This window comes from Oncorhynchus gorbuscha, linkage group LG03, assembly GCF_021184085.1.
Source record: "Oncorhynchus gorbuscha isolate QuinsamMale2020 ecotype Even-year linkage group LG03, OgorEven_v1.0, whole genome shotgun sequence".
Lineage (NCBI taxonomy): Eukaryota > Metazoa > Chordata > Actinopteri > Salmoniformes > Salmonidae > Oncorhynchus > Oncorhynchus gorbuscha.
This window is the reverse complement of record NC_060175.1, coordinates 57,801,630-57,820,835: the sequence shown is the minus strand read 5'-3', so window position 1 is coordinate 57,820,835 and position 19,206 is coordinate 57,801,630. Positions and strand designations below refer to the sequence as shown.

The 19,206-nt window shown below is 43.0% G+C and overlaps 1 protein-coding gene across 1 annotated transcript in view; it reads right to left on the bottom strand.

Moving 5' to 3' along the window:
- Positions 1-444: 444 nt before the first annotated feature.
- The window catches only part of LOC124031624 (interleukin-17 receptor D-like), a 58,429-nt gene continuing 39,667 nt past the window's right edge, over positions 445-19,206 (bottom strand). The window contains exons 2-14 of the mRNA XM_046343098.1: positions 17,459-17,525; positions 16,563-16,688; positions 9,504-9,622; positions 9,142-9,262; positions 8,883-8,927; positions 8,473-8,624; positions 7,370-7,435; positions 7,167-7,221; positions 6,837-6,947; positions 5,869-6,053; positions 5,119-5,278; positions 4,007-4,873; positions 445-3,245 (exon numbers count right to left, since the gene is read on the bottom strand). Of these exons, the coding sequence (XP_046199054.1) occupies positions 3,121-3,245; positions 4,007-4,873; positions 5,119-5,278; positions 5,869-6,053; positions 6,837-6,947; positions 7,167-7,221; positions 7,370-7,435; positions 8,473-8,624; positions 8,883-8,927; positions 9,142-9,262; positions 9,504-9,622; positions 16,563-16,688; positions 17,459-17,525 (2,199 nt within the window). The 3' untranslated portion in view covers positions 445-3,120. The remainder of the gene's footprint in view (positions 3,246-4,006; positions 4,874-5,118; positions 5,279-5,868; positions 6,054-6,836; positions 6,948-7,166; positions 7,222-7,369; positions 7,436-8,472; positions 8,625-8,882; positions 8,928-9,141; positions 9,263-9,503; positions 9,623-16,562; positions 16,689-17,458; positions 17,526-19,206) is intronic.

The following is a 19,206-nucleotide window of genomic DNA, read 5'->3' as shown; positions in this document are numbered from 1 at the left end:
AGCACTTACTTGTTGGCTGCTTTTCCTTCACTCTGCGGTCCAACTCATCCCAAACCATCTCAATTTGGTTGAGGTCAGGGGATTGTGGAGGCCAAGTCATCTGACGCAGCACCATCACGCTCCTTCTTGGTCAAATATGGTCTATGGTGTCAGGTAAGGCAAAGGTGAGATGGTCTTTAACTAGCCTATCAAAGCACTTCATGATGACATAAGTGAGTGCTCCGGGGCGATAGTCATTTAGTTCAGTTACATATACAATACCTGAAGTATACAGTACAACAAGCAAACATAAGTTCATTCTGTTCAGGACAACCCAGGGTATAACGCCCTGTCATCTTGGAATGTTACACCAAACATTGTGATCATAAACATTGACACGGTATATTATTTGAGTTATATGATATGGAAATGAGAAGTGCACATTTGGACACACTGGTGTTTAGCTTGCTTGTATGACAAAGCTGGATTTATTATAATCCTCAACATCTCATTTTACAAAATACATTGAGTCAGCGTAATTTACAGCATTGCCCAATTAGAGGGAGGAATGGGGGCAACTTCTTGTCGCTCGCTGTACTCCTATTTAGAATGTCTGTCAGTCAAAACCCATACAGAGCTGTGAAGTGGAGAACATGAGCTCTGATGTCATGTATAGCATATTACTGTACAGCCACTGCATTCACATTTAGGAGATTATCATTGTCAAAATATTGGATATTTGCATCCCGTCCACGGGTACCAGTGTAAAGGGCTACGAGCTATTGAATGTGGAAATCCGATAATCCAAATGCATTTTTTTTTTTTTTTCGCTGTCTTCCCAATTCAGAAAATATAATTTTCCATAGGTACGGCACTCTTTAAGAGCTATTGAAGATTGAAACCCAAAATCATTTTAAAAATATGTTAAGTTGTGTTTTGTTCTCCATGCAACCCCGATTCAGAATGTAACATTTTCATAGTCATTGGCATGCTTGTTTCAATTGCTGTTGACAAGAGAAAACATATCCAATATTAAACTACTTTTACCGTGTGTGTGTAAGTGAGAGAGCAACCAATGGGTCTTTTACAGTGAGATACAGTACAGCAGGGTTCCCCAACTGGTGGCCAGTGATTTTATTTGGACCCCCAATGTTTGAGCAAAACATAATAAATAAAAACATGCTTGTTTTATAGATTTTTCACTGTTGGGCATCTGCTTCAAGAGATTTTAATTTTGGAAATCTGTTCAAGTATTCCCACACAGAGACGTGATCGTATACAAATGTAAGCAGGGTTTGCAGTCAAATGATCTGTAATTATGTTCCGGATCCCCATATCAGAATCGAGTTGTGTAGGGTGTAACACACTACATTACTCAGCACCAAGTAGGCCTATAGGAAATGTAGTCATTGGTGTGATTTCTAATCCTCTCCCGACAGTAATTCTCTCTTTTGAATAGTAGAGTCTATTCACAATGGGATGGTAATCTACATACTTTTTTTAAATGTAGATTAATGGATAATAAACTTCCCATATTGCTACTGAATTTGAGCAGTGCTGACGACTGCCATAACGCCATAAAGTTTATAATAGGCAAACTAACGTGACTTAAATGTAGGGGTTGGGTGGGAAAAAAATGTGGGGGTTAAAAAATATTTCTCTCTCAACCAATTATTACACCACATTTGACAGTTACTAAAACATGCAATAGGTTACATTATATCTTAACTACCAGTTTGTATCTTGACCTTGGACTTACAGCGCACTTGGCACGGTGCTACTGGTGAAATCAGTTGCCACTTCAAATGGGCAGATATCAAATATACATCCATGTTGCCATCTAAAGGGTGTAAATGATATTTCAGATTTTGTTCTTGCAATGACATGTTTAGTTATACACTTTGAGCAGGAAAATGGGTTGTGTCTCACCGAGCCATCCTTCTAAATCTCGTCTCCTTGACTTGGTTGTCCGAGGCTTCAATAATGAACAAATTACAATTTCATTTTTTGCTTATTTCCTACATTAGAGTACTATAAAACAGTACAAAGTGTATATATAAAACGTAGAGAAAAAAAAAGGATCTAAAAACTATACAAAACTGATTATTTCCAAAAACAAAGTGTTGTCAAAATGACTGGCACTGGAAAACATTAAAACATTGTTAGAACATACACTGAAGTAGACCCACAAAGACAGGGTTACTTTTTGCTCTGTAAGAGTTGAATAACAGTATGTTTCCCAAGTTCCAAATAAAGGCATTTAGTTTATAAAATGAGAATGCCCCTAAAATCAAACCCCTGTCCATTACTGTGAGATAACATTTTCATAACTGCTGGTTTGAAAAATATGATAAAAATGTGAGTACTTCCAACCTATCTGCTCTCTTAGAAAAGGTTTTGACAACTGTTGTGTATCAGTAAACCAATTTTTTTTTAAACAAGTAAAAGTGCTTTGACACTCAGTTCCAGCACCTTCTATCCTTGTGTTGGTGTACAATACTTTAAAAAGTGTTCATATTTCATCATTGACAATAAATTAAAATAAAGTAACAAACAAATGCTCTTTCATTCAAAACATAATTGTCCCTGTATTTAACAAACGACATCGTTGAAGTCACACATTTGTGTTCAAGCCCAGCACTAACACACCAGATTCGAGTAATCATGGATTTGATTATCAGTAGAGGAGTTGAAGCAGGTGTTTCTGCGCTGGAATAAAAAATGTGTCACCTCTTTGAAGCACCAGAGGAACAAGGTTGAGAAACATTGATGTTGGCCATTTGTTGAATTGGTAACCTGGTATGGGGTGGGGTGTTTTAAAAAGCAGATCTGGTGTAGTCTGAATCCAACATCTTTACACCACTAACAATTACAGGACAGCACTGCAAAACAACATACAACCATTGTTAAATAATGCATTGCCTTCACAGTCACACAACCGCTACTTAGAAGGTTCACAAAACAGTGACATCACCCTCTGCGTTCTAAAACGTGACATCATTCCTCCGTGTTTTATCAGCCCACAGAGATTCTGAAGCAGATGACATCACTAGAATCCATGGGCTTGGTCACTGGGCTTGATCCAATGATTCCTTATGAACAGGCCATGCATGTCCAGGTAATGTAATGTTGTTATGTTCACTACAAGGGAGGAACAGGAAAGAGTCCCAGTCCTTCAGACTGCTCTAGATGGTGGTGAAGCTCAGCTTTACAGATGGTGGGCACGGCGTAGTGCAGAGAGCTGACAGTAGGGGGCTCCTCATCACCTGGAGATAAGACACACAATGAAGAGATATTCAGCTAATTTCAGAGGCACAACAAACACACACTGGACTTCACTAGTGAATAACGTTGGTGTTTAATATGAGGGTTTCAGCATAAAATATCCTTTACATTGTTTTTACACACTTCGATTATTTTACTATGTCTTTGTTTTAAATGTTTTGGTGCCAAACTGGTGGCAGTGAATAGTTGGAAGAGTTACAGACTTATTTGAAAATGCAATTGTTGATTAGATGCCTTTTTAATTAGACAATTTTCTCTTGAACCATTTGGTCTATCTGCTAGAAACTCATGGACAATTTTTTTTTTAGAAGTTATTCAAGTATAAAATTACCATAGATTATCTGTTAATTACAGAAGATTCTGGTAATTTTGGTAAATTAACAGTAGTTTTGCAACCCTAAATGGCACCACTGGTGAGAAATAGAAACAACCAGTGGTGGAAATGAGTGAGGAGTGGATTAAGAAATATTTTTGGTATGATGTCCGTATATGTCTGAAATGATGTCACTGACTTATCTGACTGAATCATCTCCGAATCCGATGACTCATTCTTAAATCTGACTCATAGTTCATTATCAGTCCTATTGTACTTAAATGTGAAAATGTCATACAGCATAATTTTAGGCATAGGGCTTTAAATCTGAATCATTCTCAATTTGACTTACTTTGACCACATACTATTTTGCAATGAAAATGTCAGATAACTTTAGGCATTTTTAGACATAAAACATTGGTCTCTTACCCAGTCCGGAAGAAGATGATTCGCTGTCGGCCAGGGAGGAGGAATCAGCCTGGTCAGGTGACAGGCCCTCCATGAGGGGAATGGACAGCTCAGAAGAGGGCACTGACAAATCATAGATCCCAGAGTCCCTGGGCATTTCTGGGGGACTGGCTGACCCATCTCCAGCCTGGGGAGGTACGACAGGCCTCAGAGACCTCAGAGCCAGAGGACCCAAACCAGACGAGGCCCCCGACGTGAACCCAGATTCCTCCTGAGAAAAGCTGGAGCGGCTGTTCCCAGGCCCCCCGGGTCTGTCCAGGGAACAGTGGGCCAGGCTGAGGCTGGGAGGGAGAGACGTGAGCAGCACATTCCTCATCAGAGTACCTTCGCTTTCTGATGGCAACTTAAATAAAACCTCATTGAGCACCAGCCCAGAGTCAAACTTCTCCATGCGAGGCGACGATGATGACAATGACGCTCCGGCACCGTCACGCGGTGCCAGAGGAGCGGGTTTCACCTGCCTCTCGAACCAATCAGGCTCCAATGAGATGTGCTGGTGCATGTTGCAGATGGCCACGTACAGAGACCGCCCTGACTTGCTCCGGAAGTAGTTCCTCTTGCTGATGTTGAGCGGCTGCGGCTCGCGTTCCGGTAAACTGAGCTGGCGGGAGTGGAGGCGGCCGAACATCTGAGGGAGCTGATCCATTAGCTTGAACTTGGGAGCCAGGCTCAGCATGGTCGGAACGTCGCCCTCGTGGGAGTAGTCGAAGTAGACTGCCATGAAGCGAGACAGGTCCTGGTCTTCCTGGCGCGCCTCACAGAGCTTCTCCGCAATCATGGCCACTGCAACGATGAAGAGCTCTGCTCCATTTGCTGCAGCTGCTCCACCTACACCAAAAGAAACAATGGACATATAGTAAATCAGTGACTGAGTTTATCCTTGATAGTTTGTTAAAATGCATGTACTTGGCTGTATATGCATTTATTCAACTGAACATAACTAAAAGGACACCTGTTGTAACTGTCGTTGTTAATTCAGTAGATGTCTGACAATGTTTGACACTTTTGGTTTTCATTTGTCAAACAAATTAAATCAAACAATCATTCCCCCCCAAAAAAATATATCAAATCACCTCTGGCTGGTGATTTCCCCCTGCGGCTCTTCTCTATATAGTGCTTGAGGCCTTTGGAGCAGACAGTGATGATGTAGTGAGCCTCATCTATCTGCCGACTCAGCCAGGACATCTGGCCCTCCTTACAGATCTGCAGGTGCTCCCACAGGTCCAGAGTCACCTGAAAAAAAAAAGAAAAATAGGAACTGGCGAATGGAATGGGGCGAGGTTAAACTATAATATCACCTGCAGGACTAACCACCACAGAGAGATGTAGTCAGATTCCAATGGTGAATCATCATCACTATTATTGATTAATATTACAGAATAGTAAACCATTTTTGAGTATTTACTGAGCTAAACTCATCACATCGGGCTGGTGGACGAGACTATTACAAAATATATGCTGATACTACTAATTCTACTATGAAGTCACACACTTCATGGGATCAACCAGCAGGTGGCACAAAGCACACTCCTGATTTACGTTTTCCAACTCCATCACATTCAATTCTCTGGCCTGAGCCAACCCTTGGAGCCAACCCTTGGAGCCAACCCTTGGAGCCAACCCTTGGAGCCAACCCTTGGAGCCAACCCTTGGAGCCAACCCTTGGAGCCAACCCTTGGAGCCAACCCTTGGAGCCAACCCTTGGAGCCAACCCTTGGAGCCAACCCTTGGAGCCAACCCTTGGAGCCAACCCTTGGAGCCAACCCTTGGAGCCAACCCTTGGAGCCATAACCTAGCTACAAAGTGGGAAGTTTAGTTCCTACCTCACAGCCACAGAAGTCCTGGAGGAAGAAGGCGAAGCTCTGTACGACTGTGAGGTGTTTGGGGCAGTCCTTAGTGGAGTAGCAGACAAACACCTTAGTCCGGGGCCAGGGTCTGTCTGCATTCAGAGCTGTGGTGTGAGACGATGACTCAGCACTCTCCTCATCCAGATGGGAGTAGATATTCTCTGCACAGATCAAGTTACAACACAATGTACAGTATTAATACAATATGAAGACAATAAAGAAAGGTGAAGGGAAATGCACTGGCCTATTCTACTAAACGTCGACTAATGTTTGTAAATGTTGGATACGGATTTTTTTTAAAGATAGATTCAGTAAAGACAGAATGTAGACTGAGGGACTTTTTTTTTTTTTTTTTACAAACCTAAGTCATTGGTAAATCTAAGTGCTGGCGGTAAGTAGCATTATAGGTCCGGGGGTGTGTCAGATTGGTTTTTGTTGCTATTCTAACAGTCGTTATTATGAGCTGGGTTTGATGAATAAACAAGTTGTAGGTGTGACGAGGGCTTGGCCAATCAAGGCATTTCATGGCTTAATACTGCATGCATTTGTCTCTAGTTCTGTAGGATTTGACAGTATTTGCATTGTCATCAACTTCAATTGGCTGGGGGCACGGAATATTGTCAGAATCCACGCCATAACCAACCACGTTACCACTAAGACCAGACTTAACTTGGTCTTAAATATCCCCACCAGCGTAAACTGAAATTGGCACTTTGGCGCATGTTTTTAAGGACACACCTCAGATATTGCCACCCATCCCACCTCAGCGGAAGTGACTGTTAAGACAAGACGGGTAAATTACCAATCCTGGTGCTAGGGTTTGAAAATAGAAGACCGCTTTAACAGGTCAAAAAATTGCATCTGACAATTGCACTGGCTTAATACCACCTGCAAATAGAGCCCTGAGAGTGAAATGTTTCATTATTATGAATGACGAAAAGTACCTTGTTGTTTCTTCCGGCACATTACAGTGAAGAGTGTAGCGAAGGCAGACATGATGACTAGAGGGACAGTGATGGCCATGGCTCTGATAGGCCCTGCCCACGGGGAGTGGACTGAGACAGACAACAGACAGAAATACATTTAAATAACAAGCAAATACATTTCCAATGAACTATGAATGTGCTTTTTACTCAGCAAAGTGAACATAAAACACCCAGAAGAGTGTGGCAACACCCCAGTCATCCAGGCTTATGTAAATGTAATGAGAGTTTAGTAAGAGGGTGTCAGTCCAGAGGCAATACTGGGATGTTAGCTAGTAGCAGGAAGCTCACCTTGGCTTACGTGGTACTGGGCCTGTCTTCTGGTAGTGTTGGTGTCATCTCTCAGCTGAAGGACAAATTACATATATGGAAGGAAATATGTGTGTCAGCTGAGATGGCTTTAGTGGGTTTCCATCAGTTCTGCGTCCACAATGGCACCTCATTATTTCCTGTAGTGCACTACTTTTAACCAACGCGTGAGAATCATGCTTTACCTCAATCGCATAGGTTCCTGGTATCACATCTTGAAGAACGCATGTCGTTATGGGCAGATTAAACTCCTTTGCAAAAATAGAGTAGAACGGTCCATTATTGTCATGCCGTTTCTGTAGTGATACAATGTCCAGAGCTGAGGAGTCTCATGCATTTCTGACTGAGGGTTTGGAATACTGACATCATAATAGTTGATATTTTTCACCTCTTAACCAATCATATGGTTGAGGACCTAATCAGGTCCTGTTTCTAAAACACAGTATGTGAGAGAGAGGGGACCTGAATGAGAGCTACAGCTAGCTAGGGGGTGCTTTGGCTTTTATCATTGTTCGAAAGAAAGAAGTAGGGCAGGGCCACTAGAAGACTTGACTGACAGTAGGAGGAACAGGGGAGATATGATTTTTCTCTTTCTCTCCACAGCTAAAACAACACATCCTGGATACAATGTGCTGTCTGTTCTGGCAACATGTGTGAGAGAGAGGAGACTCTTCTCTCCTCCAGCCCTGAATAATGAAGTTATGTTCTGCTGGGAATATCTTCAGTAACTCAGTGGGGGTTTGATCAAACGCGTCCTTTCAAATGTGATTTGCTTTTGCCAGCCAGATGGACAGGGTTTGCACCTTCACTTTTCAAAATGTTAAATTTCAACAGGTAAACCTAAACAAGCACAGGTCAAGTATTGAAATTATTTAAATAGTATTTCAACCGTGGTCTACCTCAGTGATTCTGATTGTCACTGACTGACTGTGAAAGTAGGATAGTCTATGGTGTGTGTCCCAGGAGGTTATAGGACATCAGAGAGAGGCCCAGGCGGTAGGGGCCCGGTAGATGGAGGCCGAGGACAAGACACGTCAACATACCATAACCGTACAACATCCCTCCTCAATGTCTGGGAAACACATTAGAAGCCGCTCAGGGTCCATATTACAAAAAAAATGTCTCAGAGTGGGAGTGCTTTATCTCGGATTTTTACCTTGACCCTATTAGATAATAATGAATGAGATATGGACTTTGGGGCAGAACAGCACTGGACAGGTCGGCACTCGTAGCGAAGCCTCGCCAGTAAAAACGACGTGGCTAACTCATAATGTAGTCATGCTCTTACCGGTTTGCAGCGTTTAAGCCTGAATGGTCCCTCCTGTCGTAGTTTGTAGTACAGGTAGTAGATGGTGAAGCCGAAGGTGGAGGGGGCGTGGTCGAAGACAACATTGAGGTTAGAGCCCAGCTGGGAGATGTTGAGAGTCTTGGGCTTCCAGACTGGTCACAACCACCAGACAGAGACACAGAGAGATTAATCCATGTATATGAGCATTATAGGAATTTCTGGTGGTTTCAAATCATTATTTTTTTCACAAAATTCTTTCATAACATTATTTCAATAAACAGTAGCGGACAATTACAAAACAATTAGGATATAATATTACTATGTTACACAATATTTTACATTTTAACACAATGCTGTCACGAGAGTAATTACAGTATTAGCAAACAGATATGAGAAACTTGATTACTTACATGGTTTGCAGACCAGGTTGTCTGGACCCAGTAGAACTTCACAGGCTGAAAACAAAGACAACAGGAGTCTTCAACAACAGTTATAATACTATTACAGTTGGCTACAACGTTATCAACAGGGCCAAGAGTTTTCCTCCCGATCAGGTCAAGAAAAACTCATGTCCTGTCTTGACATTCCAAGTTGGTGGTCGTGACTTAGCGCTGAGCTCGAGATCTAGCCTACAAATAGGGCCTGCAGTTTGAGCTGTATTCCACTTACAGTTTGTGCGCAGGAAGGATGGGGGGAAGAAGCTGTCGTTCATGACGGTGGGGAAGGGAACAACACGGACCATGTAATCGGTCTCATAGGCCAGGCCAGGGAAGGGCTGTGAGCTCATCTTCTGTCAGGGAATAACAGCGCATACTTCTGGGTAAAAATCAGCCAGCACTCACAAATTAAGTATTGCTTCGACGCATTATCAGCAGTCAAAATGGATGCGTTTCGGTCATCAAGTCTTTGAACGGCTACGGCACCCAAACACATAACTTGGTAAGACTTGAGCTCAGCTCATTCGCACACCTTACTTCCAGATGCATGGAAGAAGAGAAATAACCTGTTTAGCAGAGTGCAGTGTGACTTACCACAGTCTTGTAGGAGAAGTTGAGGGGTCGTGGGTCTTTGAGGATCATGTGTTGACACTGTTTGCCCTCTGGGTTCTTATCCTCTAGGTATACTCTGAAGCCCTTCACATGCTCAATACCTGGACAGAATAACACACACACACACACACACACACACACACACGTTCAATACCTGAATAGAAACATGCACGTTCAAAATCGGTGATTAAAATGCACCCATGTCAGATGACAGCATAACACCACCACACCAGTGACACTATCCCCCCCACGTATCACATACAGGAATTTCTCGATGAAGAGTTGAGTCATACAGCAGTACAGCGTGCGGTATCCTGTTGCACTTTATGTGTTTACCGTTAATGCTTGTTCACACCAGAGGGTATGATTGAGCGCATCTACCACACCATTTGACCGCTGCAATTAGATTATGCATTCCCTTTTCTCCTCCACGAAAAGAAAGCCGATCCTGGCCTTTAAGATTAACTTCTGATATTTCAGCTGAGTATTATGGTGTTTCCCTAACATGAATGAATGTGTTTCTATAACTAAATGCATTTTACAACGTGCCTATGTAGGCCTGCAGCTCACTGTACCTAAAAACATCTGTACATACAAGTCCTTCAAAAAATAGAAAATGGGCAGAATATTATATAAAATATTTGTATGGTCAAAGGCTGACAAAAGTCGGGTCATTTCAATGAGACTCATTCAATTCCCCGTTCCATTCTGGTGTCGATGTGGCTATAGTCCCACTGACATTCCGTTATGTAATTAAGCTTTCACGCGTGTTTCTGCTTTTATTACTTTAAAAAGTAACTCATATTTTAGTTTAATTCATATTATGGTGTTTCTATCCCAATAAAAGCACCAATGCATTTTAGACGGCCTATAGCTTACTAGGCGAGAACAGGGACAATAGTAACAGGGCATTCGGAAAGTATTCAGACCCCTTCACTTTTCCCACATTTGGTTACATTACAGCCTTATTCTAAAAATTGATTAAATCGTTTAAATTCTCAATCTACACACAATAACCCCATAATGAAAGTAAAAACAGGTTTTTAGAAATGTAGAAAAATGGAAATATCACATTTAGATAAGTACTCAGACCCCTTTACTTTGTTGAAGCACATTTGGCAGCGATTACAGCCTCGAGTCTTCTTGGGTATGACGCTACAATCTTGGCACACCTGTATTTGGGGAGTTTCTCCCATTCTTCTCTGCAGATCCTCTCAAGCTCTGTCAGGTTGGATGGGGAGAGTCGTTACACAGCTATTTTCAAGTGTCTCCAGAGATGCTCGATGGGTTCAAGTCCGGGCTCTGGCTGGGTGACTCAAGGACATTCAGAGACTAGTCCCGAAGCCACTTTTGCGTTGTCTTGGCTGTGTGCTAAGGGTCGTTGTGCTATTGGAAGATGAACCTTCGCCCCTGTCGGAGGTCCTGAGCAGAGTTTCATCAAGGATCTCTCTGTACGTTGGTCCATTCATCTTTCCCTCGGTCCTGACGAGTCTCTCAGTCCCTGCCACTGAAAAACATCCCCACAGCATGATAATGCCACCACCATGCTTCACCTTAGGGATAGCTCCAGGGTTTCCTCCAGACGTGTTGCTTGGCATTTAAGCCAAAGAGTTCAATTTTGTTTTCTTCAGACCAGAGAATCTTGTTTCTCATGGTCTGAAAGTCCTTTAGGTAACTTTTGGTGAACTCCAAGCGGGCTGTCATGTGCCTTTTACTGAGGAGTAGCTTTCGTCTGCCCACTACCATAAAGGCCTGATTGGTGGAGTGAAGCAGAGATGGGAGAGCCTTCCAGAAGGACAACCATCTCCACAGAGCAACTCTGGAGCCCTGTCAGATTGACCATGGGGTTCTTGGTCTCCGCTCTGACCAAGGCCCTTCTCCCCTGATTGCGCAGTTTGGCCGGGCGGCCAGCTCTAGAAAGTCTTGGTGGTTCCAAACTTCCATTTAAGAATGATGGAAGCCAGTGTTCTTTGGGACCTTCAACACTGTAGAAACGTTTTGGTACCCTTTCCTAGATCTGTGCCTTGACACAATTTTGTCTCGGAGCTCTACAGACAATTCCTTCGACCTCATGGCTTGGTGTCTGCTCTGACATGCACTGTCAACTGTGGGACCTTATACAGACAGGTGTCTGCCTTTCCAAATCATGTCCAATCAATTGAATTTACCACAGGTGGACTCCAATCAAGTTGTAGAAACATCAAGGATGATCAATGGAAACAGGATGCAACGGAGCTCAATTGAGTCTCATAGCAAAGGGTCTGAATACAAATGTAAATAAGCTATTTCAGGTTTTTTTCTCTGTTTTAGCTTTGTCATTATGGGGTATTGTGTATAGATTGACGATGGAAAACATGTATTTAAGCAATTTTAGAATAAGGCTGTAACGTAACAATGTGGGAAAAGGGAAGGGGTCTGAAAACTGAATGCACTGTAGTTTGTCTTCATCTTTCATGACTCAATAAGTAGATCTTACATGCAATTCTTTTTGACTGCCAACCAAGCATTGTGTAATTGGATTTAACCTTATAGCACCAAGTTAAAAAGGTATTTGCACAGAGAACTTCCATATTTCCCTTTTTTTGTTATATCATAAATTGATTATTTTCAAAAAATATGACATATACTGAGTGCCAAAAATATTGGAACAATTACATTTTTTGTTGTCGTTTTGGATCAGTGTGCCAGCACTGACTTTGAAATGATTATGAGGTGAAACTGCAAACTGGCAGCTTTAATTTGAGGGTATTTTCATCCACATCGAGAGAACCGTATAGACATTTTTGTAAATAGTACCCCCAACAGTAGGGGACCAAAAGTATTGGGGAAAAATTCACTTGTGTGTATTAAAGTAGGAACAAGTTTTGATTACGAGGGGTCATGATATGTGATTCATTCCGTACCATCCATAATCACGGTAGCATCCACATTAAATGTCAAAGTGTTTAGCAACATATATTCATATATACAAAAAAAGTGGCTCCAAAATGAGACAAAACATTTACCATTCAATTATTTTGGGCACAAAATAATCTGTGTGCAAGCTTGATGTAATTATGAATATGGGACCAAATACTAAACTTATGACTACTTTAACATACAGTTGAAGTCGGAAGTTTACATACACCGTAGCCAAATACATTTAAACTCAGTTTCACAATTCCTGACATTTAATCCTAGTAAAAATTCCCTGTATTAGGTCAGTTAGGATCACCACTTTATTTTAACGTGAAATGTCAGAATAGTAGAGAGAATGATTTATTTCAGCTTTTATTTCTTACATCACATTCCCAGTGGGTCAGAAGTCTACTTACACTCAATTCGTATTTGGTAGCATTGCCTTTTAACTTGAGTCAAACGTTTCAGGTAGCCTTCCACAAGCTTCCCACAATTGTTGGGTGAATTTTGGCCCATTCCTCCTGACAGAGGGGTGGCAGGGTAGCCTAGTGGTTAGAGCGTTGGACTAGTAACCGGAAGGTTGCAAGTTCAAATCCCTGAGCTGACAAGGTACAAATCTGTCATTCTGCCCCTGAACAAAGCAGTTAACCCACTGTTCCTAGGCAGTCATTGAAAATAAGAATTTGTTCTAAGCTGGCTTGCCTAGTTAAATAAAAAGGTAAAATATAAAATAAATAAAAGAGCTCGTGTAATGGAGTCAGAATTGTAGGCCTCCTTGCTCGCACATGCTTTTTCAGTTCTGCCCACACATTTTCTATAGGATTGAGGTCAGGGCTCTGTGATGGCCACTCCAATACCTTGACTTTGTTGTCCTTAAGCCATTTTGCCACTACTTTGGAAGTATGCTTGGGGTCATTGTCCATTTGGAAGACCCATTTTGCGACCAAGCTTTAACTTCCTGACTGATGTCGCTTCAATATATCCACATAATTTCCCCCCCCCATCATGATGCCATCTATTTTGTGAAGTGCACCAGTCCTTCGTGCAGCAAAGCACCCCCACAACATGATGCTGCCACCACCTGTGGGTCACGGTTGGGATGGTGTTCTTTGGCTTGCAAGCCTCCCTCTTTTTCCTCCAAACATCACGATGGGCATTATGACCAAACACTTCATTTTTTGTTTCATCAGACCAAAGGACATTTCTCCAAAAAGTACAATCTTTGTCTCCATGGCCAGGTGCAAACCGTAGTCTGGCTTTTTTTATGACGGTTTCAGGTTATGTCGATATAGGACTCGTTTTACTGTGGATATAGATACTTTTGTACCCGTTTCCTCCAGCATCTTCACAAGGTCCTTTGCTGTTGTTCTGGGATTGATTTGCACTTTTCACACCAAAGTACGTTCATCTCTATGAGGCAGAATACGTCTCCTTCCTGAGCGGTATGATGGCGTTGGTGTTTATGGTGTTTATACTTGCGTACTATTGTTTGTACAGATGAACATGGTACCTTCAGGCGTTTGGAAATTGCTCCCAATGAGGAACCAGACTTGTGGAGGTCAACAAATGTTTTTTTCTGAGGTCTTGGCTGATTTCTTTTGATTTTCCCATGATGTTAAGCAAAGAGGCACTGAGTTAAGGTAGGCCTTGAAACCATCCACAGGTATACCGCCAATTCACTCAAATTATGTCAATTAGTCAATCAGAAGCTTCTAAAGCCATGACAATTTTCCAAGCACCATCAAATTGGTGTATGTAAACGTCTTGACCCACTGGAATTGTAATACAGTGAGTTAAGTGAAATAATCTGTCTGTAAACAATTGTTGGAAAATTGACTTGTAATCATGCACAAAGTACATGTCCTAACCGAGTTGTCAAAAATATAGTTTGTTAACAAGAAATTTGTGGAGTGGTTGGAATAACGAGATTTAATGACTCCAACATAAGTGTATGCAAACTTCAACTCTCTGTGTGTGTGTGTGTGTGTGTGTGTGTGTGTGTGTGTGTGTGTGTGTGTGTGTGTGTGTGTGTGTGTGTGTGTGTGTGTGTGTGTGTGTGTGTGTGTGTGTGTGTGTGTGTGTGTGTGTGTGTGTGTGTGTGTATATCTCTCTCAATACTTTTGGTCCCCTAAAATGGAGGGACTATGTACAAAAAGTGCTGTAATTTCTAAACAGTTCACCCAATATGAATGAAAATACCCTAAAATGAAAGCTGACAGGCTGCACTTCAGCCTCAGGCATTGTATCATTACAGAGCCAAAACAACAACAAAAACAAATGGTGTCACTGGCCCAATACTAGGAGCTCACTGTATCTCACATGTAAAGGACCAGCTAAAAAAGAGCAACTATGTGAATAACACATTTTTTAACCCAAAAATGTCAGATAAAACCCAAGGTCAGAATATGTTACCGTTAGCAACTGTACTTTAACTTCTAGGGTAACTTCCATAAAGCACAAACAATATTAACTGGGGCCCAAAACAATGAATAAAAACATTGCAAAAATATGACCCAAGTACAAATTTTGTGAGGAAAATGTAAATCCTAATCATGAAGCGGATGTTTGTGAAGTTCGTAGGAGTCCACACACATTAGCTAGTCACACACACACTTGAGGTAAGGGCATAGTATCAAACATGTTTTTATGAGAGACCATAATTTGAGCTGGCAGGAGAAAGAGGCTGTGCCCTGGCAGAGGACCACACCTGGGTTCAAAGACCATTTGAAATCTTTCAAATACTGTGCGTTTGTTTTAGCCTTTCTGGAGTACCATTTATTCATAGCAACAGGCAAGCTCAAACAAGCACAGCTAAGCATTTGAAATGTATTTTTAATAGTATTTGAACCCAGGTATGCAGAGGACAAGAGAGGGTGTCTGCGTGCCAGGGAAGTATTCCCGTGCCCTTCAAAGTGTGCCAGCGCACCTCCCACGTTAATTACATTTCTTCCTTATCAGTCCGAGGCATCAGCAGAGGCAGAAAACACACATTCCCTGTGGCTTCTATTACCACTGTGGGGAGCGGAGGCTGAGTGCGTGTGTGTGTACGCTTAGAAGCTGAAAGAGCCTCCTCTTTGTGGTGGTGGTAACTCTACACCTCCTCTACTCCGTCCTTTACCTCTACCACCACACAGATACCATTAGCCTCACCGTCACCACATCAGACACAGAGGAGAGAGAAAAAACTGGAAGGAAAAAGCTGTCAGACAGGTTGGACTGTCTTCCGGAGTGGTTTTTTCCCCCCCTGGCGTCAGTAGCTTCAGCTTTCTAACTACTTGATTCAAAGTAGGAAAGATCTCCTCCCCCCCTCTCTCTTCTGCCCTTTTAGTTTATTTTTCCTAGTTCTTTCTTTAACCCTCTACCTGAGCAGTGGTGCCCCTGTCCTAGGGATTAACCCCTGGAGAATAACAGGCTACATTGTCATGAGGATCAGCCATGGCTTCAGCAGTGCCTCAGTTGACAGAAGAAGAGGAAGCCTCCCTTTCAGTCTTGCTCCCTCTGTCACACACCCGCACATATAGCATGCCAACAGAGACACTTAAGACACACACAGTGCTTGCACACACACACACACACACACATATCAGTGTTGTTGTGTAAGATATGGATCCCTTCCTCCCCTCTTCCCTCTGATGGGCAGATCCCTGACTGTCAGGGTAGCAGAGTAAGTCTACTGGGGGAAGGTAAACTGCCCTGGGTCGTTGATGAGGACAGCCACAAAAACACAGCACAGTACAGGGCTTTGAAGATGAGCCTTTTCTTTACCCTCCTATTCTCTCCTGTTCTCGAACCTCTTACCTCTACAAATGACTCTCCATGGGCTGAGATACTGAAGATAAACATAAACGACTCCTGTGTGCAACCAGGTGTAGGAAGCACACGTGTCTTTCCGCACACATACAGAGGGCTTTAAAATGTTAGTGTCTCCCAGATGTAATATGATCTACCCAAAACAATCTTGGTGGAAACATTTCAAAGTAGGTCAACCACTAACTTCTGGATCGAGATTTCCGCACACTAGGAGTGACTGCTCAACTCTAACCTCAGACACTGGATTCGATTTTGCCCATTGATCTCTAGTCTGTATAATGACTATTTTATCATATGGAAGAATTTAAACTGCGTAGGGCATATGGTTCATACCTAGAGGGCTGGTCATCCAGTGGACCACCACAGCAGCCTGGCTGTCACAGGAGAGGTGGCTGAATGTCATATTGTTCACCCCATGGATGGCATGCTTCCCCAATGGACTCCAGTTCACAGAGCAGTCTGGCGGAGGAGAACAGAGGAGACGACAAGAAAGAGGATATCAGAGTTAGAGTATGCTAATGACGGAGAGGAGAGGTGGTTGATTTTTTTTTTAAAGTCAAAACAACCTTAGTCACAATTAAATTTGTTTACAGTGTTGAGTCCTAAAATTAGACTCCCTTCCTCTTCTACCACACAGAGAATCACCCCCAAATCACACCTTAAAGAGAAGAAAGAGGATGGATCACAGTGCGTGGTTAAGATGGGAAGCTCAGAACAGGGCTCCCTGGATGAAGACTAATGGACAGGTGAGTGGGTGAGATTCTCTCGGAGCCAAGCCTGGGGACAAGAATGTGCAGCCATGTAAGGAGCTGTCCCCTCCTCTCCCATCTCTTTTGACTATGATCCCCATGTCCTCTCAGGTATAGGAAGAGGAGCAGTGGGCTGTGTCACACACACCCCCTGGCTCCGAGCTGCAGTCGATTGTGATGCTAAACCAGAGAGGGGCTTTTCAGCAAAGCTGTTCCCTCTGACAGTCATGGATAATAGCAGCTGACTGCTGGGGTGGTGGGTGGGGGAAATCAGGATTTGTTACAGGAGAGAAAAAGTTGACTTCGAGATATTAACTTCTTGTTGGTGGAGGGTCTGAGACATAATTGGCAACTTGAGGTGGTAAAAGGTCAACTTCAGTATGGAATGGAAAGGGCAGGCAGTTTTCATGCAAGGCCATGTGAAATAGTGAACACATTGAGAGCGATAGCGAGAGAGAGGGAGAAAAAGCAAGGACTCACTGTCTGTTCGGAATGTGACCCCTCGCTTCCGACCATTCCAGTCAGAACTTGACTGGACCTGGAGCCCCTGCAAGAAAGAAAGAAAGATGGTGAAACCACAAGGACAACTGGCAGACAATAATACACATCAATACAACTACCTCATGTTGCCGATGCTCAGACGGACAGGCTGCGGCCTCACAGGAATGCCAAGAAAATCAGCCTGAACAATAATCCAAAGAATTACGTACTTACATTAAATATTGGATCAGTACACAATAATACTGTTGTATTGCCAGCCAAACTGAAAGTAAGAGGGGCAATTCCACGATAACGGAATTACGACGTGGTCTCTAGATTTTTCACTTTAAAATGTACTCCAAAGAAAAACTTCAGGTCACTTGAGTGACCCCAGTTCTCTTAAATTATGAGTGAGTCATCTTACAGCGGGATTCACCAGAATCTCCTACATAGCTTAAAGAACCAAAATCATACACGTCTGTCCGAGACAGGTCGAGTGGCGAATGAGGAAGCCCCTACCTTCATACTAAGAGCGCTATTCGCCTGCCCTCTGATCATCTCGAGCAAACCAAACGTCCTCACACTCTTGCAAGTAGGGGAACGTGGTGAGATGTCTCCCTCATAATAATCAGAGAATCGGGGTTATGCAAGTCACCTTAAGTTCTCTTTCAATTTTGTGTTAAAACATCTCACGGTGGGGATATTATGGCCAACTCTCGGATCTCACACGAGCTCGAAACCAGGTAGTTCCAGCATATCAACCCTCAGCGGCTCGACACGGAGGACAGTAGGCTCCAACAAAAAAGGTGCCGTGACGTCTAGTCGGTAGAACCTCGAAAGTAACAGGGGATGCCCAACAAGACAGATCGCAAATACCCTGTAAGGAGATGACCTTGAACAGTGCCATACCCCTGGTGGAGTGAGCCCATAGGCCCTGCGGAGGCAGTAAGCCCTTGCTATTATAGGGCCAATATATTAGCTTTCACAATGCAATGTGACAATTGTTGACAAGAAAAGGGAGGTGCCCGGGCCAAAAGAGTTGGACACACTTGTGCAAAACTCTCATCGTATCCAAGTATATGCGCAATGAGCGTACTGGACATAGAAAAGGCGGCAGGGTGGAACGCCACAAGCGCCAAGGCGAGACGATTGGAATTGCTGCTACCCTTAGGCATAAAGGCGGGGTTGGGCAAATATGTAACCTTGGAAAAAAGCCCTGGGCAAACTGTAAGCACGAATGTTGAACGAACCCGTGCTCATTCACTCACTTTGTGGACGTAAGGATGACCGGCAGAGCGTCTTAAAAAAATGGAGAGATGCTTCATCTCCACGCATTCCAGCAGCTCAAAAAAAAGCCAGCTGTGAAATAGCCTCAAGCACAATTGACAAATCCCATGACGGGACTAAATGCCTGGGAACTGGACGTAAGCAACATGCCCCAATCATGAAACGACAACGGGGGAGGGGTGTCCCACCGTGTCCTTTCCAAAGCTTACAAGCTTACATGACAGGCCGAGATAAGACCTTAACAGTGAAGAAAGCCTTCCCTCTGTCCAGAAGGTCCTGCAGGAAGCATGCAACCTTGCATACAGAGCATTGGTAAGGAATGATCCCCTTTTCAGTCACACAACTTGTCAAAATGAATCACTTATTTCCATACAATGAGCATGTAGGAGATTTAACCTCTCACGGGCCAGGCCCGAAGGGCCATGGTTTCCAGGTGAGGTTGTATTTATTTTATATTTTTT